Raw genomic sequence first — 22,845 nt, forward strand, 5'->3', positions numbered from 1 at the left:
GGCATAGACAGGGCCTCGGCGCCCCCCCTCCCCAGGTAAGAGCCCCTCCCCTCCTAGGTGACCCTCCACCTTCAGTGAGGGCCTCTGCCTTCTCCAGGTGAGGGACCCTCTCCCCAGGGGAACTCCCTTATGCCTCAAATGGAGCTGCTTCCCTCCCCCCCTTGGCAGTTCACGTGAGGTCCTAAAGACCATCCAGCTCCTCACCCCTCTATACTCCCCCTAAATGAAAACTGACAGCACATGCACTCGAGAGTCCCTTCCTCCAGCTTCAACTGCCAGATCAGCAGGGATGAGTCCGGATGTAGAGAGTGACTCACCTCAGGCTCCTCCAAGCCTCAGTTTCCCCGTGATGCAACTTGAGGCCTCCTCAGTGAGTCAAAACCGAGCCGGTTCTGGCCCCTGGAGAAGCTGCTGACTCTGGGGAGAGGAGACGGCAGCCAAGTGTGACGGAGAGAGTCCCCATGGCCCTGGGTGCGCCTGCATGTGTGTGTCCCAGGGCCTGACAGCCCCCTCCCTCCCTCCTCCCCGGCAGGCACTGGGCTCCCTCTGCTCCCCGTGGGCCGCTCCCCGGGTGGGGCCACTGCCCCCGGCCCCCGCCATGGTGCGTATTTCAAAGCCCAAGACGTTTCAGGCCTACTTGGATGATTGTCACCGGAGGTATAGCTGTGCCCACTGTCGCGCTCACCTGGCCAACCACGACGACCTCATCTCCAAGGTAACCAGGTCACAGCTGGAGGCTAGAGGGGCTACCTGGCAACTCTCCCACCAATGGCCCTGACCCCCTTCCTTTCTCCCTCCCACCCTTTAGTCCTTCCAGGGCAGTCAGGGGCGTGCCTACCTCTTCAACTCTGTGTGAGTATTTGGTCCCCCTTCTTTCTTTCCTTGACCTCTGTTGTGACCTGTGACCCCTGGCATCCTGCTGAGACTCCCAGAGTCCCCCGATTCAGGTTGGAAGATGTGATCGCCCTTCTCTTGGATGCTAAGAAAAGACACAGTTGGATACAAGCTAGAGGGGGGCTTTGTGCTGGCGGGAGCCTCCCTGGGACTGCCTCCGTGTCCCTGCAGGGTGAATGTGGGCTGCGGGCCGGCCGAGGAACGGGTGCTGCTGACAGGCCTCCATGCTGTCGCTGACATCCACTGTGAGAACTGCAAGACGACTTTGGGCTGGAAATATGTGAGTCCCTGACCCCCGACCCCCGGCTAGCCTTTGACCCGACCTCACTTCACCTCCTCCTCCGAAGCAGTCATCTGCCAACCTTCCAGAGAGCACAGGCCCAGCTCACACAAGTCAGGCTGTCTTGTCATCCCCTGACCATGCCCTCTTTTGTCACACCTTGCAAGGGCTTTCAGAATTTTTCTCTCCACCCATCCCTCTCCTCACATGCACATGCATCCCATTTTAGAGATGAGGCTACCAGCAGAATGGCCATTTATTGAACGCTTACGTGTCATGCACTGTTATGTGCTTGGCATATATTATTTCATTGCTACAACCATCCTGTGGGTAGAGTCTATAATTATCTCCACTTTACAGAAGAAAGGAAGGCCCAGAGATGTTAGGTAACTTTCCCAAGGTCACACCGCTGGTAAGGAGTAGAACAGGGACCAGAATCCTGGTTGCGTGTTTTGTTTGTTTGTTTTTAACTCCAAATCCTTGGCCACCACCGGCTTCCATTGCCATCCAGAGGTTCCGAGAAGTTGCCCAAGACCCCATAGCAGCATGGAACTCGGGTCCGTGAGCTTCCTTTTCACTGCCCTCATTGCCACAGCTGCTGTGCAGAGTCTGATTTCACTACCTGAGTCTCATTTCCTTATCTGGCCGTGGAGGATAAAGCCACCACCTGGCACCCAAAATCGTTACGGGATCAGATCAGATGCAGCAAAAAGAAGATGCCCTTGGGAAACTGTAGGGGACGAGGTTCGTCAGGCTTCACTTGGCGTTTGGGTGCCTGTGAGAGGCGGATGGCCCCAGCCGTGGCAGGCGGCCTCCTCTAGTCTGAGCTCACCCCTGGGCTTGCCACAGACTTACTTCCTGTCCCCGGACAGGTGGCTCGGCCTCTCTGGGCCTCTGTACAATAAAGAGATGGCCTAATCCAGATGTCAAAAACTCAAGGGTTTGCAGGGCAAAGCGGATACTGTGGCTCTGCTAAAGGGGCACCATAGATCTGGGGACGGGGGGTGTCTGTGGCAAACTGTAGTACGCACGGCCTGCCTATATGCTAGTATTTTAACATTATTTTTACTAAACTCTCTGATGGCCAATCAAAACACGTGTGTCGAGAAACTTCCATATCCTCTCTGTTGGAGCCAACATTAGTACTTAAAAAGTACCGGTGATTCAGAGAGCTCTGTGTGCCCCATTAGTGAGAAGCCTGGCTCTGTCATTCACCAGTTGTGTCTTGTGGGCAGGTGGTTTGGCTTCTCTGCAGGACAGTTTCCTTATATGCAAAATGGGGCCAGTCATATCTACTCCCCACCCCAATGCCTCTTGGTAAAGCCCTGGCTCCAGGGATGACGTCCTCTCCCCTCTTTTCAGGAACAGGCCTTCGAGAGCAGCCAGAAGTATAAAGAGGGGAAGTACATCATTGAACTCAACCACATGATCAAAGACAACGGCTGGGACTGACCCCTGCTCCTGCCGCATGTGGCTCGCGCCCGGCCTGACCGCCAGGGGGCGCCACTGGCTTCCCTCCCGGAGAAGGGAGCTCTGGACCCTCAGGGCTCCTGCAGAGGAAGGATCCAGCTCCTGTACATATATTTTATTGCATGCACTGTGACCTTGGGGGGAGATCAGAAGGTGGACGACACCCCCGCACTTCCCTGCGATCTGGCTGGCTTGGATCTCGTTTTTAACCCTTTCCTGCCCCGCCTGCCCTATAGATATGGCCTGTGTGCTGCTCTCCTGGCCCCAGTGCACCGTCTGCCCTGTGAACTTCTCCCACCAGGCCCCTCTCACCCCACGCGTGTCTGTTCCCCTTGTTCTGTAGCGTTTGTACATAATAAAACAATGGAGTGGAGACAGCCGCAGGCTCACGTGGAATCCGAGTGAGGGGGACTCAAATGCGGGTTCCTTCCTCTGTAGACCTGTTCTTTTCTGGGCCCCCACTTGGCACAGAGTAGGCACTGCGGTCCAAGCTGGGAGTCTGCGCTCTGGGGACTCAGCCATCTGAGACCCAGGACCTATCTCGCTGTCCGTGCAGATTCCCGAGCCCACTCTGGCTCCCTAGGCCTCGACCTCGGCGGATCTGCGCCTTCTCAGCTTTAGCGTTTTGCCGCCGCCTAGGGGCAAGCAAGCTCTCCTGGGACGCAAGCGCGCAGCCAGTTTCACCACCCCGCTCATCGCGACTACAACTTCCAGCGGCCCCAGCTGCATCTGTCCGTCTCCTCCGCGCCGTGTCGGCGCTGCGCCTGCTGGGAAGTGTAGTCCTGAGGGGGTACCGAGCGCGGGACCTTCTGGAAAACCCAGGCGCCAGCCGTCAGAGACTGTCGAGCTGTGGCTGCCTCTGCACTTCGGAGACTTGGCGGAGGGTGGAGGTTTTTCAGAACGGGAAGCAGGAAGGACTACAGTGTTCTTGTGCTGGCGGACTCCTCGAGGTCCCCAGTGCCCTGCGTGACAAGCCCAGGCCGCGTCCCTCCAGCCCTGCTCTTCCCCTCCCGTCATGCTTCATCCCTCCAAGCTCTGGCCTCCAAGTGAAAGGGGATGGGGAGGGAGGGGGTCACCTGCTAGAAAAATATGGGGTGCCAAGGTCTGCCCCGGGACTCTAGACTCCATCCCAGGGTCCAGGCCCCGCCCCTAGGTAGCTTATTTCTAGCCGGGGCTCCCCCCGTGGGAACGGGGACCAGCTGGCCGGAAGCGCCAAACTGCGTCCCTGTCGAGCCCAGGGGATCAATCAGGCCGAGGAGTTAATTATGTAATGAGGGGGCAGGGGGTCGGGGCTAATGAAGCCTGGGGTCGGGGGAGAGAAGGGGAGGGTACCCAGGTATCCGGCCCCCTCTTGGACCCCTTCCAGGCCCCAGGGGTCTCCACCCCAGCCCAACTCCAGGGCCCCAAATAGGGGAGGGGCTGTGATCCTGGGTCTGCAAGGGGCTGAGCTGTGAGCTATAAAGGGGGCATCTCTCAGCACCGGGGGACTTTAGGCAGCGTGACCTGAGGCCAGACAGGACTACTCCATGTACCATCCACGAGAGTTGTACCCCTCCCTGGGGACAGGCTACCGCCTTGGGCCCCCCCAGCCGGGAGCAGATTCCAGCTTCCCGCCTGCTCTGGCAGAGGGCTACCGCTACCCTGGTGAGCATGGGGACCAGCTCCGGTGTAGAGGCCGTGGGGGGCTGTGGCCCTCTGCTGGGTCCTCATTCCTCCCCCATCTCCAGATCTGGACACTCCCAAATTGGATTGCTTCCTCTCCGGGATTGAGGCTGCTCCCTGCACCCTGGCCGCTCCCCCACCTCTGCCCCCGCTGCCCCCACCCCTGGGCACTGAGCTGGCCCCCCCAGCCCCAGAGGCCCTTCATTCGCTCCCTGGAGTCAGCCTGAGCCTGGAGAACCGGGAGCTGTGGAAAGAGTTCAATTCCGTGGGAACAGAGATGATCATCACCAAAGCTGGGAGGTGAGGGGCTGGGCCAGGGTCAGAGGGCCCAGGGAGCTCCTGGTGGGGGGTCTTCTGGGAAAGGCAGAGGTCCTGGTGAAGGAGCTAGGTTTGGGGTGCCTAGAAGGTCTAGAGTGCTGCCTAAGTTCAGGGTGTGATTGTGGCCTGGATCACAGGTTTCTCTAAGGCAGGATCAGGGGTCATTCTGTGACAAAGGTCAAGGGTCAGTCTGTGGGATCTGTAGCTGGTTTAGGGACCAACCTATGGCGAGGGTCCTAGGTCAGTCTGGGCCTGGGTTGGAAAGTATGGTCGGGTTACAATAGAGTTCATATGTGGCCCAGACCAGGGCTCAGACTATGACTAGGGTCAAGGGCCAGCCAGTGACCAGCATTAAGAGGACTCTGGCCAGAATCAGGGTCGTATGTGACTAGCTCTGGGGTCACCCTGGAGGCATGGTGTGTGGCCTGTGACCCGGGGGCTTGGGCCTGAACATGGTAAGTCCTCTGTCCCGATGAAGGCAGGACATTGTTTTCCAGAAGCAAGTTTGCCCTGCAGTGTAGACTGTGTTTTCCCTGGCAGTAGGCTCCTGGCAGGACTTCAGGGACAGAACTGTGTCACCACTGCTTCTGCACATGGAGTTTGGGGGGCTACCAGTGGCTCTGCTCCTGATCCGTGTAACCCTGGTCAGATCACCTGTGTGTCCTGTCACTTCCAGCTCCAAGACCCTGCCCTCTGAGTTCTAATTCCACCTCTCTGGACATTTCTCTGACAAAACTGGGTGAGCCGGTGGTGGCTGTGCCCACTCCTGGCCAGTGGGTAGCGCCAGGCCTCTCCCATCCCCTCCCCTGTCCAGGCGCATGTTCCCTGCTTGCCGAGTATCAGTCACTGGCCTGGACCCCGAGGCCCGCTACCTGTTTCTCCTGGACGTGGTTCCAGTGGACGGGGCTCGCTACCGCTGGCAGGGCCGCCGCTGGGAGCCCAGTGGCAAGGCAGAGCCCCGCCTGCCTGACCGCGTCTACATTCACCCCGACTCTCCTGCCACTGGTGCCCACTGGATGCGGCAGCCCGTGTCTTTCCATCGTGTCAAGCTCACCAACAGCACACTGGACCCCCACGGCCATGTGAGGCCCTGGCCGGGACAGGCTGGGGGTTGGGGGTGGGTCCCTGGGCGGGCGGGGGAGGTCATCTCTTTTCTTCCCTCTCAGCTGATTTTGCACTCCATGCACAAGTACCAGCCCCGCATACACCTGGTGCGGGCAGCCCAGCTCTGCAGCCAACACTGGGGGGGCGTTGCCTCCTTCCGCTTCCCCGAGACCACATTCATCTCTGTGACAGCCTATCAGAACCCACGGGTAAGTGACGCTGCTTGAGGGGGTGGTGGGCCCCACCCAGGCCTTGGGAGCTTTGACCCTGGATGTGTGTCCCCAGATCACACAGCTGAAGATCGCAGCCAATCCCTTCGCCAAGGGCTTCCGGGAGAATGGCAGAAACTGTAAGAGGTGGGCACTGTTCATTCATTCACTCGTTCATGCAGCAAATGGCTGTGAACTGCCCGCTGAGTCAGGCACTGGGCCGGAGGCCAGGAACACGATAGTAAGGGAAAACGTTTATTCACCCTGTGATCCCAGAGATCCTTATCTAGCACCTGCTATGTGCCAGGCACAATTCCAGGCACTGGAAATCCATCAGTGAACAAGATAAATGAAGCCCCTACCCTTATGGGGCTCTGTCTAGTGGACAGAGTAGACAAGAAAACATGAGAAATAACTAAAATATGTGTTAGGGAGGAGTTGTGAAAAGAAAGGAAGGAAGATAGGAAGGACTGGAGTGAGGTATGTAGAAGATTAGAGCTTTATTCCAGGTCCTGAAGGAAGTATGGGAGGAAAAAGTCCTGAACGAAGTATAGTGGATATCTGAGGAAAAGCGTGCCAAGAAGTGGGAACAGCATGTGCAAGGGCCCTGAGGTAGGAGCACACCTGTGGTGTGGCTGGAGTTGAAGAGGTGAAGAGGCAAGTCGGAGAAGGGCCGCCCGGCTTTGTTGGACGGTAAAGGTTTATTTAGGACTTTGGCTTCTAGTCCGAGCAGAGCTCCCTTGGAGCTGTTGTTTGTCCTTAGGAGCATACAGTCAGGCAGAAGAGACAGCCATTTATCAAAGGGTCACCCTAACAAATATAAAGTAGAACAGTTGACAGGTGCTATGAGGGAGGTTGTGTAGTGCTGTGGGAAGTCGGAGGACTTCCTTTGAGGAAGTGAGACAAGAGTGTGAACTGAACCAAGGATGAGCTAAACAGGTGAGCAAGGGCAGACAGAAGAGGATTCCAGAGGACGGCTGCAGGGCCAGGCCATGAGGGGGAGATGGGTTCAGCCCATGCCCCGGCCTTCGGGCTTGGGAAGGAGTTTCCCAAATGCCATAAACGCAACAGGAAACCATTGGAAAGTTTTAAGTGGGAGATACTTTGCCACTTTGTAGTCAATTCTCTGGCCTTGAGTTCCTTCATCTGTAAAATGGGTATAATGGCACCTACCTGACAAGGTCCCTGGGAGGGTGAAAGGCCTGGCACCTGGTAAGTGCCATTATTACCATCATCATCATCATCATCACTATCATTATCGTCATCATCATTGTCACTGTCCTCTAGGGAGCGAGATGCCCGTGTGAAGAGGAAACTGAGAGGCCCAGAGCCAGTGGCCACAGAGGCCTATGGGAGTGGAGGTGAGTGTAGTCTCAATAATGATGGGGGCCCGGCCAGTCCTCAGATACTGATCCTCTTTAGCCTGACTTGTCTCTCCTGTCTCCCCAGATGCACCAGGGGGGCCCTGCGATTCCACACTGGGTGGGGACGTCCGGGAGTCAGATCCCGAGCAGGCCCCAGCCCCCCGAGAGGCTGCCCAGGCCCCAGCCGCTCTGTGCAGCGGCCCCAGCGCCGAAGCCTACCTTCTGCACCCTGCAGCTTTTCATGGGGCTCCCAGTCACCTTCCAAGCAGGCAAGTGGGAAAAGGGCAGAGTTGGGCTGTTTCAGGTTAGGGAGTCCTGTCTCCCGTTCTGACACCTCCTCTTTACCTCAGGAACCCCAGCTTCCCCGAGGCTCCGGACTCCGGGCGTCCAGCCCCCTACTCCGCTGCCTTCCTGGAGCTCCAGCCTGGGCCAGGGGCCTCAGGATACCCCGCGGCTGCACCCCCAGCACCCTTCACCTCACACTTCCTCCAGGGGGGCCCCTTCCCCCTCCCCTACCCCGGCCCTGGGGCTTACCTGGACGTGGGCTCCAAACCCATGTACTGAGCTCTTGCTGGGCCCCTCTGCCTCCCTCCCCACCTTCCATCCCAGATCTCTGCTGCCCTTCCCCCAGGCCTGCAGCCCCATCACTTCCACTGGCCCCATCCCCCACACCAAATGGCTGCCCGGGGCCTCCCCCACCCCACTTCACACTTTGATTTCACTCCCACCCACCCTGGCTTCAAAGCTCTGGCTAAGCTGCTGGGCGTCCAGCTGGGGCCAGCTTCCCCTTCCAGGCTCTCACCTCGGTGTGAATGGAGGGAGGCTCTGCCTGGCCAAATGGGGCCACTGCCCAGCACCCCCTCCTCCTGGGCCTCAGCCTTGGGCCCTGTAAGTCCTACCCCGTCGCCCCAGGACAAGCCACACGAGTTTGTTCTCAGGACCAGAGTATTTTTGTTAATAAAACTCAAAAGACTTCAGTGCTCGGGAAACATTGGCTAATGGCGTTTGGCCCTGGGCAGGGCTGGGTGAGCTAGGGTTTTGTGGGGAGACCCTGAGCCCCAAGTTACACTTGCTGGTTTCCAGCTGCAGGACCTGGTGCACGTAAATCGACCTGCTTTGGTGCTATTTCCTCTTCAGGGAAATGGGGAAACGTGACTGTCCTCATGGTTTTGAGAATTAAATTAAGGGTGCTTCTGAGAAGCCAGCCCTCTGCCTGGCACGTGGGAAGCCTTCCTGGAAGTCGCTGCCACTGGACGCAGACCCGGAGGCTCTGGGGCAGTCCAGGTCCTCACGTCTGCCCCAGGTCCCAAGGCCGGCATCACTGCTCGATACCCATCAAGTCTGACACACACCCAAAGACCATTTTTCTCCTTTTATTAGAATTTTTCTTTCTCTCAAAATTTTTATCTAAAAATGAACAAAAAAAGGAAAAAAGAAAAACAAAAAATTATTGGAAATTTCATGGTTCAAGTGGGGAGAAAGGAGAGGAGCATGGAGCTGAGGCTCCAAGCCTCTCCAGAAAAAGTCCTCACCCTCGAAGTGCCCTCTCTGGGCAGGGGGAGAGTGGAGCCTCCGTCTGGAGCAGAGAGCAGAGTCACAGTGGTCCGAGGGCCAGAGGGGCTGGAGGGGCAAAGGCTGGAGGGATCACAGGAAGTAATCGGCCACGGGTTTCTTGGAGGGGATGCCCCGGGTCTCTTGGGGAGCAGCCTCGAAGATGATGAAGTCTTTCTGGAGGTGCTCATCCAGCTCCAAGATGGCTGCCACATTCCCACAGCTGGAGGTGGAGGGCGGTGGTGTGAGGGGAGGGGGTCAGCCTGGACTGCCACCCCCACGCCCACTGCCCGGCCCCGGCAGCTCACCGGTAGCAGTAGTTGGGAGCCGACCACACAGTGAGCACAGTCTCATTGAAGTGCCACTTATAACCTTCCATTACCAGTTGGTGGGCGCGGCAGATCATGTCAATGTCGTTGGCTGCATTAAACTGGGCCACCACGTCACTGCCAAACAGGTAGCCAGCCCCACGGGGGCTCACACCCCAGCCTGTTGTGTCTGAGGCAAAGGAAGGTAGGGGTGGGGAGAGATGGTGTCCTTGAGGTTTCTCTGGTGCCCACTGCCCTTCCAAAGAGAACATCCTGTCCCCCTCTCTCAGTCAGGCCCCTGGGGCAAGAGCACAGGGCCCAAGGGCATTCTGGGGGATCCTGGAGACAGTACAGCTAATGCTGAAGCAAATAAGTTCCAAAGGAAAAAGTATTTTCAGACAGCTGGAGCCACCCCTTGTCAGCGACCGTGTGATTTACCCGCCACACAGGTGCACACAAAAGTGAGGAGACACTCATGACCTCACTGGCCCAGCAGGTGTCAACAAGGGCTGTCCTGGCCGCCCCAGGAGCAGAGGCCGGGCAGTTGGGCACGGCGGTGAGAGAACTCTGGACTGGGGTTTGGGAGACTCGCTTTCAGCCTCAGCTCTGCTCTACACCAGCTGGGGAACCCCACGAAACGAGGGACATTCACGGGGCCATCGTTCTCGGAGTGCGACCTGTACAGATGCCCCTTCACACTCGGGGCCAATGACTTCGTCGCCAACAAGCCTCTGAGTGATGAAACACACACCAGACCCCTCCCCGAGCTCACCAGCACCAGCTGCCCACACCCCTCCTCCTCCTGCTCCCCCTCCTCGAGGGGAGCCAGCTGCCCGCCCCACCCCGCCCTGCTCTTCCCCAAGCCTGCCTGGCCTGTCTCTTCAAAGGCGCTTGCCTTAACCACAGGACCCCCTCAGTCCCCTGCCGAACGAGGGCCCCCCTGCCCTGCCTGCCCTCACCTTCAGGGTCGGACCAGAGCAGGTCACACATGGGCCCGTCATGGGGCACCTCTTGCTTTCGGTCAATCGTCCGGATCTGGTCCAGGGTCTGGATAGAGGGGGAGAGGCCCCCATGCACGCAGAAGATCTACAGGGGGACAAGGAAGGAGTGAAGGTCGGCTGAGCCCAGTGCCTCTCCCACAGCCCCGACCCCGTCCCACCCCCGCGAGACCCGGCGACAGGCCCACCTTGCCATCGATGATGGCCGACAGGCTGAGGTAGTCAAAGATCTCAGTGCAGTAGCGCCACACAGTCACCGAGCCATATTTGCGCAGACACTCGTCGTAGAAGCCGTAGACCTGGGTGATCTGACGGCTTTCATGGTTGCCCCGGATCAGGGTGATTCGGTCAGGATAGCGAACCTAGAGGCAGCACCGATCCGGGGCTGGGGGCTGGGCTCCGTCCCTCCCTCCGAGCCCCACCCGCCCCTCCCAGATCTCCTCCTATGTACCCACCCTGTCACCTCACCACTACCCCAGCCCAGAGACACGTCATCGCTTACCAACCTCACAGGCCCTAGTCCCTCCTCCAGGGGATTTGAGGCTGACCCCCCTCCATCAACTACAGCCTACCAGTTCCTCTTCCACCACCAAGTCCTTACCAAGACCCTCAGGTGCTCTGTCATCGCCACCAACCGATACTGCACCCACGTGAACTCAACACCCTGCCACTTTCTGAACACAGGGAGCCTCTCTTCTTTCCCCTCTAACGCTAGAGCTCCGCCGCCTCCTCCAGGGATCCCATTAGATGCGCTGCTTGGCCCATCCCTGGGCAAGCTGAACACCAGCAGCGCAGCTCAGAGCTGGGGGCGGGCGGCACGGGGGACGAGGGCAGAAAGGACACAGACGGGTCAGGCCGGAGGCAGCCTGGGCGTGGGCACCAGAAGCCTGGATTCCCACCTTAAGTGCCAGCAGCAGGAGGAACGTTTCGACGCTGTAGAAACCACGATCCACAAAGTCCCCCATGAAGAGGTAGTTGGTCTCAGGGACGTCGCCACCTACCTGGGAGTGGGGGGAGGAGAGTTTGTCTGATCCTCAACAGTCCCCAACCGTGGTGGCCCACACGCCGGTCAGGCTCTTCTTCTCAGAGGGCCCACCAGACCGGAGGCCTCTCACTCACACGCCGCTCACCGAAATCAAAGCTTCAACTCTCAGTTCAAGGAGTCTTCCAGTCACCCCGCCCCAGGTCACCTTTCCCAGAGTCTCCCCACACTCACTCTGAACAGCTCCTTGAGGTCATAGAATTGTCCGTGGATGTCCCCGCATACCTGGGAAGTGACGAGAGCTGGGTCGGCACTCACACAGCCGGAGAGCCTGCGCTCCCAGGGGCCGGCCTCCAGAACACTGGCTGCGCTAGTGCCTCCTTATCGCTCCTGGCCAAGCCTCTACATCTCAGGGCCAAAAATCTACCTACCCCCACCTCGTCTGGTCTGGAATCACCCCCCAGCCTGCAGTGAGTGCCACTTATTCTAAAGCCGGGTCTTTCCAGCTAGATCTGTAGCTTCTGGAGGACCTGGCCCGCTCCTCTCCGTTTCCCTCAAGGAACCCAGAATAAAGCTACTCATCACACGGAAAACCAGAAATGAGTAAAATCACTCACCAAATTAAGAGTCCTTCTGCCCTGGCCAAGAGTATCCCCCCATCAGATCAAAAGCCCTTTCCCATAATATCCATTTCGTATGGCAAGGCTCCCTTGAAGATGGGAGAGGGATACGGGCTTTCTGGGCTCTCAGGGAAGAGGGGCAGACTTCTGCAGCCCACGAGATTAAGGAGAATGTCCCTGTGCCTAGATGACCATGCCAGGCCCTGGAAAGACACACAGTACTCACTGTGACTGGCGAGTCCACCCTCTGTACGTTGCTCTCCTCTACCAAGATCTCTCTGGGGACAGGAGAAGACAGCGTCACCACAGCCAGGCCAGCCCAGCCCAATTCCTCATCTTTTTGAAGGCAGGATAGGAGGTGGGCCTTGAACCTCTAGGGGGCAGGAGTGAGGTGGGCAATATCCCCAGGATGGGCTGACCACAGGCCTCCCAAGGCCAACAGGCCGGAGCCCAAACTCTGGCTGCAGAATTCAAGGCCTTTCCAAGGAGGCAGTGGCCTTTCGAGCCCTGACCCTCCCTGTCGCCCTCTTTCACACATCCGGTGCTCATTCCAGAAAACAGACCTGGTCTCCACAGAGCCCTCTGCTCACGCTGCTCCTTTGGCCTGGAGCGCTGCGAGCCGTGCCCCCGGCTAAGGACCTGTCTGCCCGTCAGGGAGGCCATCCCCAGACTGTCCAGAGGCACCCGGCGATCGAACACCCCTTCCAAGTGACGCACTTTCTCCTCATTTAGAGGGAGTGACAGCTTTGTTCTTCTGTTCCTCCCTGCAAGGGAGTCTACTACCACTTGAGAGCACGTGACATAAAACCACTTTGTCAGCGACACCCAACCAATGTAAGCGGTGACACGTTTCCAGATTTCACCCTTAGCGACGACGGCGGTAGTGACCAGTTCACCCCATGCCCCAGGACCGTAGTAAGAGCTTGGCATCGATGACACGATCCAACAGCCCCCCCCAAAGGCAGGCACTGCGATGATGCCCACTGCTCAGGTGAATAAGCTGGCCACGGCCCAGGCCAGGTGGGACTTAAACCTGGCGCTCTCACTCAGCTCCTCTGGTGCGGAGGGGTGCAGGCATTGGCCTCTTCCTGCCAGCCTTCTCCTGGGAGACCAGGGGCTCCCTGAGCTCTGAGAACAGGTGCTTTTACCTACACCCCAGAAGGTGTTCTCTATGAAAAAGGTGGCTCGAGGGAAGTGCACTTGCTTGGCTTTCTGGGCGTGGGGGGGGGGGGGGGGGGCGGAAGGCCCTGGCAGTGATCTGAGGGCCATCCAGCAACCAGGCCCTCCCACTAGTACCGCATCTTGTGTCCAACATCGTTCCCCATCAACTGCTTATGATGACCTCCCCCAACGGACTCGGGGAGGTTCTTCTCCTCCTCATCTGACAAAGAAACCAGGGCTTAGAGGAAAAAGGGGGCAGGATCAAGGTCACAAAGGTAGAGAGTGAATGAACTGAACTCAGGAGCCCAATCTCCCATGAATCTGTGCCGGCCTCATCCACAGATTCCGGGCGCAGCCTCCAAGCCCAACTGTCACTCACAGCACATCACCGGCCCTCTCAGGGCTCACAGCTGCCCACCTTCACGTCCACAACGAATGCTACCTTTAGAAAGTGCCTGCCAAAGGGCCAGCCCGTCCCTACAGATGCAGAATCTCATCTGAGCTCCATAATGACTTCAAAGACTTGGAGAAGCAGAGTGATCAGGATCACACTGTTTACAGGTGACAAAGCCGGGATATTGAAGACCGTGGATTCAAACCCACTGCTCTTTTATTATACTGGTACTTTTAACAGGACCAAGTTCAGCCCACACATTTCAGGCCTCTCTAGTTCTAACGGTTTGAGTCTGTGTACCCTGTGAGCAAGGAGAGGTTCCTGACACTTTCAGCCTTGGCTGGGCCCCTGGTAGGCCAGGTGCAAGAGCTGTGTCCCCTTCAGAATGGGCGCAAGATATCACCGGCCAACTTAGGTCTCAGCTCAGTACCTCCCAGCCCCATCTCAGTTTCAGCTGGGCAGGGCTCTCCCGCTCCTCAGTCCTCTATAGCTCCCCAATGCCTGTACACAGTCCAAGTGTCTCTGCTTGGAGTACAGTGAAAGATCTGGATCCAAAATGAGCCTCCTCTCCAACCAGCTGTGAGACTGCAGGCAAGACATTATCTTCTCTGAGACTCAGTTTCCTCTTCTGTAAAACACTCGTGCCTGACCTGACTATTCCCCAGGGCTGCTACCAAAAGCAATGGAGATGGAATATATAACCTCTCCGTTACTCTGGAAACTCCACCAGGCTATGGATGCAGGAGTTATCACCACCACCAAATCAATTCGGGCCCTCTGGGCAAGACCAGTCTAACAGGGAAAAGGACAGTGCCAGGCAATAACTGGTTTAAGTTCCTAAAAACGCCACTCAAGACAGAGGAAACACGGTGCAAAGGTGCCAACAGTACCTTAGCAGGGGCTGGTGCCCACACATCTCAAGGGCTCCACTCCAACTGTCACCCTATTAGGAATGTCCTTCTTCCCTGGCCCTGCTCCCAACAGCTCTCCAAATGCTTTTCATCCTTCAAGGCCTCCTTCTCTTAGAAGCCTTCCCTGATGACTTCAGTCCGTATCAGCAATGCCCTCTTCCTCCACAAAACCAACAGGAACACCTAAGGACTGCTGAGCACTTACGTCGTACCAAGAAACTATGCTGAGCTCACCCCAAGCACCAACTTCCTGACTCTTCACAACCATCTTATTAAGTACTGTTCTCCGCACTCTACAAATGAAGAAACTTGGCGGGGACCTCGCGATCACCAACACAGCCAGTAAGTGGCAGAGCTCACACCCCAACCTAGAACCATCACATTCCCAAGCCTGAGCTCCAAACCACTACCTCATCCTACCTGCCTCAAGAATTGGGCCTCCCTTCCTGTGAGGCTTAACTCTACTGTGGCTTATTTGCTACCATTTCTTAGGCTCCCACACTGCACACAAGACTGATCCAACTCCACCTTCTTGCTTTAAGGCCTGAAAAGGGGCAGGACACAGATCACTGGCTTCACACTCCAACCCTTACTTGCCAGTTGACTCTGAACATGAGAGTCCTCACCTGCAAAAACGGGACAAATACCACCTACTTTTAAAGGTTGTTCTTGGAATTAAAAGAATTTTATCAACCACAGTCTTCAGTTTTTCTGCCTGGAACTTTTGTCCTTGTCGACACTCCTTATTATCATCTTACTTTTCAAGGCCTATTCCCAAAATTCAGTTCCTCCAAGAAACCGCCCCCCCCCCACAAGTAAGGTTGTGTCTGGGAGCTTCATAAGTATTTTAAAACTCTAACGCCCCCGAAAACACATCACCTAATACTTTCAGTGTCTTTGTCAAGGTCTGTCTTCTCCCAACAGGCCGGTTGCTCGAGGGAAGTGGTCCCATTCTCCTCTCCGGGAAAGATTCCAGGAGGAGCCAGGCCCCAAGTTCTCAGCTGGGTTTGCTCCACACCGGAACCCCCTCGGGCAGCAGGGCCACGGGGCTCACCTGGCCTTAGCGCACAGTGCCTTGACTTCGCTCTCTTTGATGAGCTCGCAGCGCCGCAGTTGCTCGATCTGCCGGTCCAGGTCGCTGATCTCCGCCATGGCCCACCCCCCCGGCGCGGGTCAGAGCCGGGGCCGCCGCCCCCTCCGCACCGCACAGGGGTCTCCTGAGGAAGGCGAAGGCAAGGCCCCGGATCAGAGTGTCCGTAGTGCGGGTGGGGAGGCAACTAAATTCTGGAGCTGGCCCGGGCCCCCCCGTCCCCGCCTCCCCTCATATCGGCCCCGGGACCCCCAGCGTCCCACGGGCCTGACCGCTCCCCGCTAACTCCCGTCGAACCCCGCGGTCCCGCGCTTGGAACTGTGGCCCAGAGATGTCTCAGACTATTACCGCTGCCGCGACTCCGGCTCCGGCCCCCGGACTCCCTGCCTTCCTGCCTCCTCTCCGCTTTGGGCCGCCGCCACCGCCGCTTCTACTTCCGGCCCCGCCGCGGAAGCAAAGGGAGATCAGTTCCGCCGCGCGCCGGATGTGGCGTCATACACACCTCCCCCCTCCCACGCCACGCCCATAGCCACGCCTCTTGAGCTGGGGAATGGAGTTGAGCCCAAGGAACCGAATGTTGGTAGCGTGCGGGCGGAGGTCGCCGGGGCCCAGTTGGCCTGCGTCGTGCGACCTGATGGACACCTCAGCCCGCCCCCCCATCTCTGTTAGGGAAGCAAGCTGAGCCGAAGTTCCGCCGTGGAATTTTGTTACACACTTTTATTTACCTGTTTGAGTGGGCCTCCCAGTCCCTGAGGGTCACCGTTGCAGCCCCGGTGCTTAGACCGAGGCCTGGACCAGTAGTAGGCAGCCCTAAACATTTATTCAACGGCTGGAAGAATCCTTTCCAAATCTTACATGGCCCCAGAGAAAAGTCTCTGCCATAGAGGACCTCTGAAGTTAGAGGCAGAAAGGAGTCCACTTTGCCTACCCCTAGCCTGGGCCTCATTCAACATGACCTCCCTGATTCCAGAACAATCCCTGACACTCCTCAGTTGCTTCCTATTGTCTGCAAGTTTTATTCTTTTTTTTTTTTTTTTTTTAAGGAATCCGTTCTAGTTTCTCCACATTCCGGAATTCACGGTTACTATAAAAAGTCCAACCCTCCTGCACTTGTATGTGTGGAAGTGACTGGTCTGTAAGCATACTTGGTGGTATACATGCTGCTCCCATCTGAAAAGTCCTTTTTGCTATCTTCTGTTGACCTTCGATTTTTATTTGCTTAAGACTTTGTTTCACAGAGAATTGAGGCTAGGCAGAGAAGTGAGGCCGACGTTTAGAGGCACACTGGCAGTGGGGTTGGTTTTCTATGTAGGCTACAGATGCTGATGTGCCCTGAAGGTAACGACCAAGTTCTTAACTCCTCGAACGTCCTAGGTTAAGTCAGTTCTACGCACATCTCTACGGGAATTCACTAGGTCCAGAGAGATCACCAAAGTCACGATTGTTTCTTTTCTCTAGAAGGGAGCTTGGACAGGAAAGAGCCCAGATAGGGAAATTCGGGAAGTGGCAGGACTCACTAGGTCCCTGATTCTAAGCAGGATCTTTATTGGCTCAAAACACCTGATGCACTTACTGCTACAGCCCAGACTGGGTGACTGGGAAAGGGTTCAAGGTGTGACAGAGGCATTAAGTTGGCTTCATGGAATGCAACATCTACTTTGGCTCAGTTCTTAACCTGGGACCCACAGTTCTGCATCTGTGTTGTTAAGGGGGGTGCTGGAATCGATATAAATTTCTTCAAGGGGTTCCATAGTCCAAGGAAGATTAATTAAGAAACCAGTTCTAACCCCATCTCCTGTTAAGATGGAAAAACAGACCAGCTCAACAGTATAGATTAAGGACGTTAATAGTCTTGTCTTCATCAAGAAAGTGCAACCTCAATGTGGCCTTATGCAGGAGTTGGGAATAACAGCACCCAGTCATACAGATCACTTGTGTTGTGTCGTGTTGTGTCATGTTGCCTGGCTCATAGCACTCAGGAAATGTTGGCTTTTGTCAGTGACTGTTTTTGTCACAGGGGCCTTGTGCACTTGTGAGTTCTGGGTCTAAAAGTGAAATTGCGCCTAACAATTAAACACATACTCCCCAACTGGGAGCCTTATCAGGTGCTCCTGTTAAAGAGGATGGGGACCTTGATGGTAGGAAGAAAATGTCACAGGCTCTCTTCTTGAAACCATGGGGAAGCATAAAGCAAAGCAGAAAGGTCCTCTCCCAACCCCTTCACTTTTTTCCTGCCCAGGAAGGAAGAAGAGAAAACAAGGGATCCTTCTTCTTCCAGGCTCTGCCACCTCCCCTGTCCTGAACACCAGACACGGACAGCACACTCCCCCTTAAACAGATGTTTATTGGCAGTGGGCTGGAAAGAGCAGTGGAGTTAGCATATACAGACAACACCACACACCAATGTCACGTGGGAGGCAAAAGTGATGGGAAAGAGCAGCCTGGAGCCCTGGGTGAGGTCCCCTCCTCCAGGGGGAGTGTGGGAGGGGGGCGGGGCCTGGAGTGTTGAGGGGGCAGCCTTAGGACACCTCCGCTTAGTAGGCATGGTTAGAGATGAAGAGAGACTCGCTGGCTGCGGCCCCAGCCTGACCACTTGGGGTGTACTTTCCTTGGCAGGCGAGGCTGTTGGCCTAAGAGGGGAGAGGAGCCAGAGTGAGGTCTCGCCAGAATCCCACCCGTGCCGGCACCCTGCCCGCCTCTCGGCCCATCCTTACCAGGGCTCGCTTGATATATTCCTCCTGAGCAGCCTTCAGATTCTCCTTCTTTCCACCCCAGGCCTTCAGGGCAGAAGCCTGCAGGGCTCGGCCATAGGAGAAGGTCAGGGCCCATGGCTTCAGCAGGGGGCATTTGTTGATGGCATTGAGGTTGATGGACGCCTCCTCCTCGCTCTGGCCTCCAGATAGGAAGGTGATCCCTGTAGAACAAGGTGGGAACGGGGAGGGAAGCGGCTGTAGTCAGAGACCCAGTGATTGGCAGGAGCCCCCAGAAGCTGATCTGGAAGTCGGAGCAAATGGGCGTAAATGCTGGGGTACAGTTCATCTACCTCCCAGAGGTCAAGAGGAGGATGTGGGTCTCACCAGTGACAGCGGGGGGCACCGTGCGGCGCAATGCTGTGACAGTTGCCATGGCAATCTCCTCATGAGAGTATTTCTGGGTGCAGGCGTGGCCTGGGGTTACCATGTTGGGCTTCAGCAAAGTGCCTTCCAGGTAGATGTGGTGGTCACTCAGAGCCTTGTAGACAGCAGCCAGCACCTAGAGCAGAGCAAGGCCAAAGTGGGTTGGGGTCGAGAAGGGGGACAGGCAACAGTCTTAAGGTCCTTGGCCCAGCCACCTAGCCACCACCCTGGCCAAGCAGGCAGACAACTCACCTTCTCGGTTACATACTGACAGCGCTTCAAGTCATGGTCCCCATCAGGGAGGATCTCGGGCTCCACGATGGGCACGATGCCATTCTGTGGGGTGAGGGACAAGGTGGCCATGAGGCCTCCTAACCTGAAGCCCCCCCATAGCTCTCCACGGCCATCAGCCGAGATCTTATCTCCATGATGACAGACTCATGGCCTTACGGCCCTCAGCGTACTGTAGGAGACCGGCAACTCCTCCAAGACACCCACACAATCCCTATTCTGCCCCTCTGCTCACAGAGCCCTCGAGCGTCCTCCACGGACCCAAGCCTGATGCTTAGGAATCCAGAACAACTGCCTTGGGGGAGGTGCGTATCTGGCAGATGGGCGGCGGGGTAGCTGACACTCTGGAACCAAATGAGGTGGGAGGTGGCATGTTGGGGAGCCGCAGGCCCACCTGCTGGCAGATGCTGGCATAACGGGCCAGAACGTTGGCATTTTCCATGATGGCAAGGGCTGAGGGGGTGTGTTCCCCAATCTTCAGCACACAGCGCCACTTGGCAAAGTCGGCTCCATCCTTCTTGTACTGGGCACAGCGCTCGGACAGCCCATCCAGCCCTGGAGAGGGAACAGAACCGTCAGAGCACGGCAGGCAGGAGGGGGCCAGTGGCTCCCAGGCATCCTAGGCACCCAGACAGCTGGCGGCCTGGGTGGGTCAGTCTGCAGGGCAGGGAAGCAAAAGAGTTCTCACCTTGGGTGGTAGTCTCGCCGTTTGTTCCTGCCAGGGGTACCACGCCCTTGTCCACCTGTTGGGGTGGAGGGGGCAACAACATAAGATAGGAGGAGTGACCTCTAGTACTCCACTCTGCCCCTAACTTTACTTAATCTTAAGTGCTACCTCACAGTTGCAAATCGGACCAATTAATTAAGCTGTCAGAGCCTAGGAAGGAAAATACGTGGGGAGGTTATTGGACAGAACCTGACTGCTACCACTTACTAACTCTGCGAGCCAAACACTTCACAGCCTTGAGCTTCTGAATCTTCATCTGAACAACAAGGGGGAATATCTTGCTCCTAGGGTGACCAGGATTAAGAATGCCAAGCAGGGATCCCTAGCTGGCTCAGTCGATGCAGCATGCGACTCTCCATCTCGGGATTGTGAGCTTGAGCCCCACACTGGGTGTAGAGATTACCTAAATATTTTTTTTAAAAAAGGGGAAGCCCAGCAGATCCCATATATTGCTGGCTTTTCTAGATTACACGTGCTTCGGAGGCAATCTGGGGCAGAATCCACTCACGTCTTGGGGCCCCCAACCCAATGTCCATCCCCCGGCCTAGTACTGTGGATTTCTTTCCCCGAGATCCACCTCAAACCTCATTATTCCGAGACCCAGCCCCCTCACCTTGATGCCCACGACGCCACCCTTAGATTTGATAACTTGAGGGAAGGGACGCCCATCATCTGTCTTCTGGTACAGCGTCTCGTGGAAGAGGATGACACCCCCAATGCAGGGATTCACACGGTCGTCGGCAGTCAGCAGCAGCTGGCGGTAGAAGCGCCGGTTCTCCTCTGTGTTCTCGGTGCTGATGGACTGCAGCCGCTTGGCAATGCTCCCTAGGGGGGGACAGCGTATAAAAATAAGAGGATCAGCCGGTCCCCCTCAACCCTGGGCCCTCCTCCTGCTGGGTCCTGCCCATACCAGTGGACTCATCTGCAGCCAGGATGCCCTTGCCCGGAGCCACAATTCGGTGAGCGATGTCAGAGAGCTCCTTCTTCTGCTCTGGGGTCAGTGCTGGGTATTGGTAGGGCATGGTGCCAGTCAGTTCCTGGCCAAAGGAGACAGACGGGGGAGGAATGGTTAGTGGGGGTCTTCCCATGGTTTCCCCAAAAGCTGGGCCCCTTGCCTGGGGGTCAGGACAAAGGTTCCCCTACCTCCCCTGGTCCATACCGGGCAGGTCTTGGGGCACGTCCAGTCCCCAAGCCTCCCCTACACCCAACTTCCCTATACTAGGCCTGCCTCCTGTACCTTTCCTAACTCTGTCTGTTGCTGGGTGTTTCCCACCTTAGGGTGGGGTTGCGTACTGGCACCTGGGGTAATGCAATAGGCCAGAGCCATGGAAAGACGGGTCAAGTAGAAGTCGGACCCTTCTGGCTTGCGCTCTGCCATGGGGTCACCTTGCCTAGAAGCAGAACCGAACCAGAGTATTTTAGAATTTAGAGGTCATACATAAGGCAGAGGGGCCCAACCGAGGGACCCAGAGAAGGGAAAGTTCTGGGCTTCAAGTTCTACAGCAACCAAGGACCAGAGCTGAGATTAGAATCCAGATCTTCTGACTGCTGTAGGGGATCCACCCACGATTCCAGGGCTGGCCTAGGCCCCAAAGCCTCAAGGACATCCCAAGGTCGAGCTTCTCCTCCCAGGTTTGGGGGGAGGGTGTTAGGAAAAGGGTGTTAGAAAAAAGGGCAGGAGGGTAACGGGAAGCTCGGGAAAAGGAAGCAGACGAAGCCCAGCCCGAGGTGGAGGAAAGGAGTGAGTTTTGCCGATCTCACTGCTCATACAGGGTAAGAGAATTGAAGAGAGGCAAGCGCCCCACCCCTTCCCCTGAAATGCTTCCGTCTGCTCGCACGGCTGCAGCTGCTCCAGGATCACAATCAAGGTCACCCGATAAAGAAAGACATGTAAAGGGTTAACTGGGCATCAGGGGCCTCCAAGGAGTTTCCCCTCCTCGCTGGGGGGGAGGGGGGGGGCATCTCCGAGGGCAAGGACCGATCACGCTTTCGGAAACCCTGAGACAGTATTCGAGCTGGCCCCCACCCCTCGCTGCCTCTTAGGATCCCCACAGAGGCCAAGGGGCCATAATCCTTTGCATCTGGGGTCCCAGCAAGACAAGGAGAAAAGGAATGGCCTTTCATCTTGTCCTGCTTCCTCCTCCGCCATGACTCAGCGCGCGTAGTCGCTGCATTGCGCAGCAAACTAAGGAAACTCAAGCTGGAGAGGTTTGAGGAGTCTGGGGGGGGAGTATGTATGTGGGAGGTAGCGGGGCGGGGGAGATGCTGGGACGGGGACGGAGGATGGAGGTGGGCTCCGACCCGGCACCCGATGGCCACCGCCCCCAGGATCCTTCTCGAGGGTCCCTCACCTTCGCACACGGCGAGGGGCGCTCACCTGGCACGGGGTGCAGCGGTGGAGAGCAGCGGGCCGGCGAGCGGACCGAGGGAGCGAACGCGGCAGTCGTCACCAGGACCTTGGTTCTGAGGCGCGTTCCGAGCGGAACGCTGCCTACTCAGCTCCGGAGGGGGCGGCGCAGAGGGCGGGCGGGCGGGAGGGAGGTGGTGCCGGGCTTATAAAGGCACCGCGCCAGCCTCCGCCGGGGTTTTTCCCTTAAAGGGGGCCGGGAGCTCCCTGGCGTCCAATTGCGGGAGAGGAACGGTAGAGAGACCGCCCCCTAAAGGCTAAGCCCGGAGGCGGCGCTTGGGCGGGGACAGCGCGACGGGAAGACGATCCCTCCCCCCCTCCCACCCCGGACCCCTAGAACGTGACTCGGGCCACATCCTGCGGGTCGCCTGGGCTCTCTCTCCCCCCTCCCCTCGCCCTCCCTTCTCCCCCCAGTTGGCGCGTTCTGGGGAGCCGTGACTCAGCCGATCAGGGGCACCGGAGAAGATGGGGAGGGAGGTGGGGGTAAGGGGGGTGCAAGAGCCTGAAAGGACGGAGGCTCAGCCTCCCGGTCCAGGCCCAGGCGTGCGGCCCGGGGCAGCCCCAGCTTCCGGCCTGCGCTGATGCAGCATGTGTCACACCGGGACAGAACCCGGAGGTTGGGCGTCTGCCGGCCTCGCCTGCAGGCTCGACTTGCAGGCTCTGGCGCGCGGGGCCACCCCCTCCTTCGGTCGCTAGGCCGGGCGGAAGAGTGGCGGGGAAACGGCGGCGAGTGGCCGCACCGGACGGAGCACGACAGGGCGGCGGGGTAGGGGGAGGAGGAGGCCGGGCGCAGCAGCGGTTCTGGGTGGCCCGCCCGCGCCGGTGTGGGCGCCCCAGCCGCCCGGGTCGGGCTCTCGGGGTGGTGGCGGGGGGGACCAGCATCGCCGCGCGTGCGCACGCCCTCTCGGCCCGGGCCTCCGCGGACAGGCCTGCACCCCCCCGCCGCCATCCACAGCCCGACTGCGGCGGAACCGGCCGGCCACCGCTC

At 57.7% G+C, this 22,845-nt stretch overlaps 4 protein-coding genes across 6 annotated transcripts; 2 read left to right on the forward strand and 2 right to left on the reverse strand.

Moving 5' to 3' along the window:
• Positions 1–8: 8 nt before the first annotated feature.
• Positions 9–3,021, forward strand: YPEL3 (yippee like 3). Its single transcript, XM_029947471.1, has 4 exons — positions 9–715; positions 809–852; positions 1,066–1,174; positions 2,537–3,021. Exons 1-4 carry the CDS (start codon positions 482–484, stop codon positions 2,624–2,626), a joined length of 477 nt encoding a protein of 158 aa, XP_029803331.1. The 5' UTR covers positions 9–481; the 3' UTR covers positions 2,627–3,021.
• Positions 3,022–3,978: 957 nt separating this feature from the next.
• TBX6 (T-box transcription factor 6) lies at positions 3,979–8,278 on the forward strand. Its single transcript, XM_029948155.1, has 8 exons — positions 3,979–4,288; positions 4,372–4,606; positions 5,439–5,706; positions 5,791–5,937; positions 6,014–6,084; positions 7,225–7,298; positions 7,387–7,570; positions 7,652–8,278. Exons 1-8 carry the CDS (start codon positions 4,171–4,173, stop codon positions 7,863–7,865), a joined length of 1,311 nt encoding a protein of 436 aa, XP_029804015.1. The 5' UTR covers positions 3,979–4,170; the 3' UTR covers positions 7,866–8,278.
• A 435-nt stretch (positions 8,279–8,713) lies between these two features.
• On the reverse strand, positions 8,714–15,774 carry PPP4C (protein phosphatase 4 catalytic subunit). Its single transcript, XM_029946803.1, has 9 exons — positions 15,665–15,774; positions 15,281–15,443; positions 11,987–12,038; positions 11,375–11,425; positions 11,058–11,159; positions 10,347–10,520; positions 10,120–10,246; positions 9,161–9,350; positions 8,714–9,075 (listed from the first exon to the last, which is right to left on the reverse strand). The coding sequence occupies exons 2-9, from the start codon at positions 15,376–15,378 to the stop codon at positions 8,946–8,948; spliced, it is 924 nt and encodes a 307-aa protein (XP_029802663.1). The 5' UTR covers positions 15,379–15,443; positions 15,665–15,774; the 3' UTR covers positions 8,714–8,945.
• Positions 15,775–17,640: 1,866 nt separating this feature from the next.
• Positions 17,641–21,989, reverse strand: ALDOA (aldolase, fructose-bisphosphate A). 3 transcript variants are annotated; one of them, XM_029946802.1, is made up of 9 exons: positions 21,802–21,989; positions 20,361–20,487; positions 20,064–20,275; positions 19,412–19,466; positions 19,118–19,278; positions 18,685–18,768; positions 18,394–18,568; positions 18,031–18,230; positions 17,641–17,946 (listed from the first exon to the last, which is right to left on the reverse strand). In XM_029946802.1, exons 2-9 carry the CDS (start codon positions 20,470–20,472, stop codon positions 17,851–17,853), a joined length of 1,095 nt encoding a protein of 364 aa, XP_029802662.1. In that variant the 5' UTR covers positions 20,473–20,487; positions 21,802–21,989; the 3' UTR covers positions 17,641–17,850. The 3 variants fall into 3 exon arrangements, with proteins under 3 accessions (XP_029802662.1, XP_029802661.1, XP_029802660.1); XM_029946801.1 differs by having other exon boundaries at positions 21,828–21,988; XM_029946800.1 differs by lacking the exon at positions 21,802–21,989 and adding an exon at positions 20,688–20,843.
• Positions 21,990–22,845: the final 856 nt, after the last annotated feature.

This window comes from Suricata suricatta, chromosome 8 (assembly GCF_006229205.1).
Source record: "Suricata suricatta isolate VVHF042 chromosome 8, meerkat_22Aug2017_6uvM2_HiC, whole genome shotgun sequence".
Taxonomy (NCBI): Eukaryota; Metazoa; Chordata; class Mammalia; order Carnivora; family Herpestidae; genus Suricata; species Suricata suricatta.

Coding starts and splice junctions, on each gene's coding strand:
- TBX6 (XM_029948155.1), top strand. CDS start 4,171: ATGTACCATCCACGAGAGTTGTACCCCTCCCTGGGGACAGGCTACCGC. Junction 5,707..5,790: donor CACTGGACCCCCACGGCCAT/GTGAGGCCCTGG, acceptor CTTCCCTCTCAG/CTGATTTTGCACTCCATGCA. Junction 5,938..6,013: donor CAGCCTATCAGAACCCACGG/GTAAGTGACGCT, acceptor GTGTGTCCCCAG/ATCACACAGCTGAAGATCGC.
- ALDOA (XM_029946800.1), bottom strand. CDS start 20,828: ATGGCAGAGCGCAAGCCAGAAGGGTCCGACTTCTACTTGACCCGTCTT. Junction 19,279..19,411: donor CGGCGAGACTACCACCCAAG/GTGAGAACTCTT, acceptor TTCCCTCTCCAG/GGCTGGATGGGCTGTCCGAG. Junction 18,231..18,393: donor GGTGCCCCCCGCTGTCACTG/GTGAGACCCACA, acceptor CTTGTTCTACAG/GGATCACCTTCCTATCTGGA.
- PPP4C (XM_029946803.1), bottom strand. CDS start 15,378: ATGGCGGAGATCAGCGACCTGGACCGGCAGATCGAGCAACTGCGGCGC. Junction 10,521..11,057: donor TCCTGCTGCTGGCACTTAAG/GTGGGAATCCAG, acceptor TGCTGCCTCTAG/GTTCGCTATCCTGACCGAAT. Junction 10,247..10,346: donor CGGCCATCATCGATGGCAAG/GTGGGCCTGTCG, acceptor GTCCCCCTGTAG/ATCTTCTGCGTGCATGGGGG.
- YPEL3 (XM_029947471.1), top strand. CDS start 482: ATGTGTGTGTCCCAGGGCCTGACAGCCCCCTCCCTCCCTCCTCCCCGG. Junction 853..1,065: donor GCCTACCTCTTCAACTCTGT/GTGAGTATTTGG, acceptor GTGTCCCTGCAG/GGTGAATGTGGGCTGCGGGC. Junction 1,175..2,536: donor CGACTTTGGGCTGGAAATAT/GTGAGTCCCTGA, acceptor CCCTCTTTTCAG/GAACAGGCCTTCGAGAGCAG.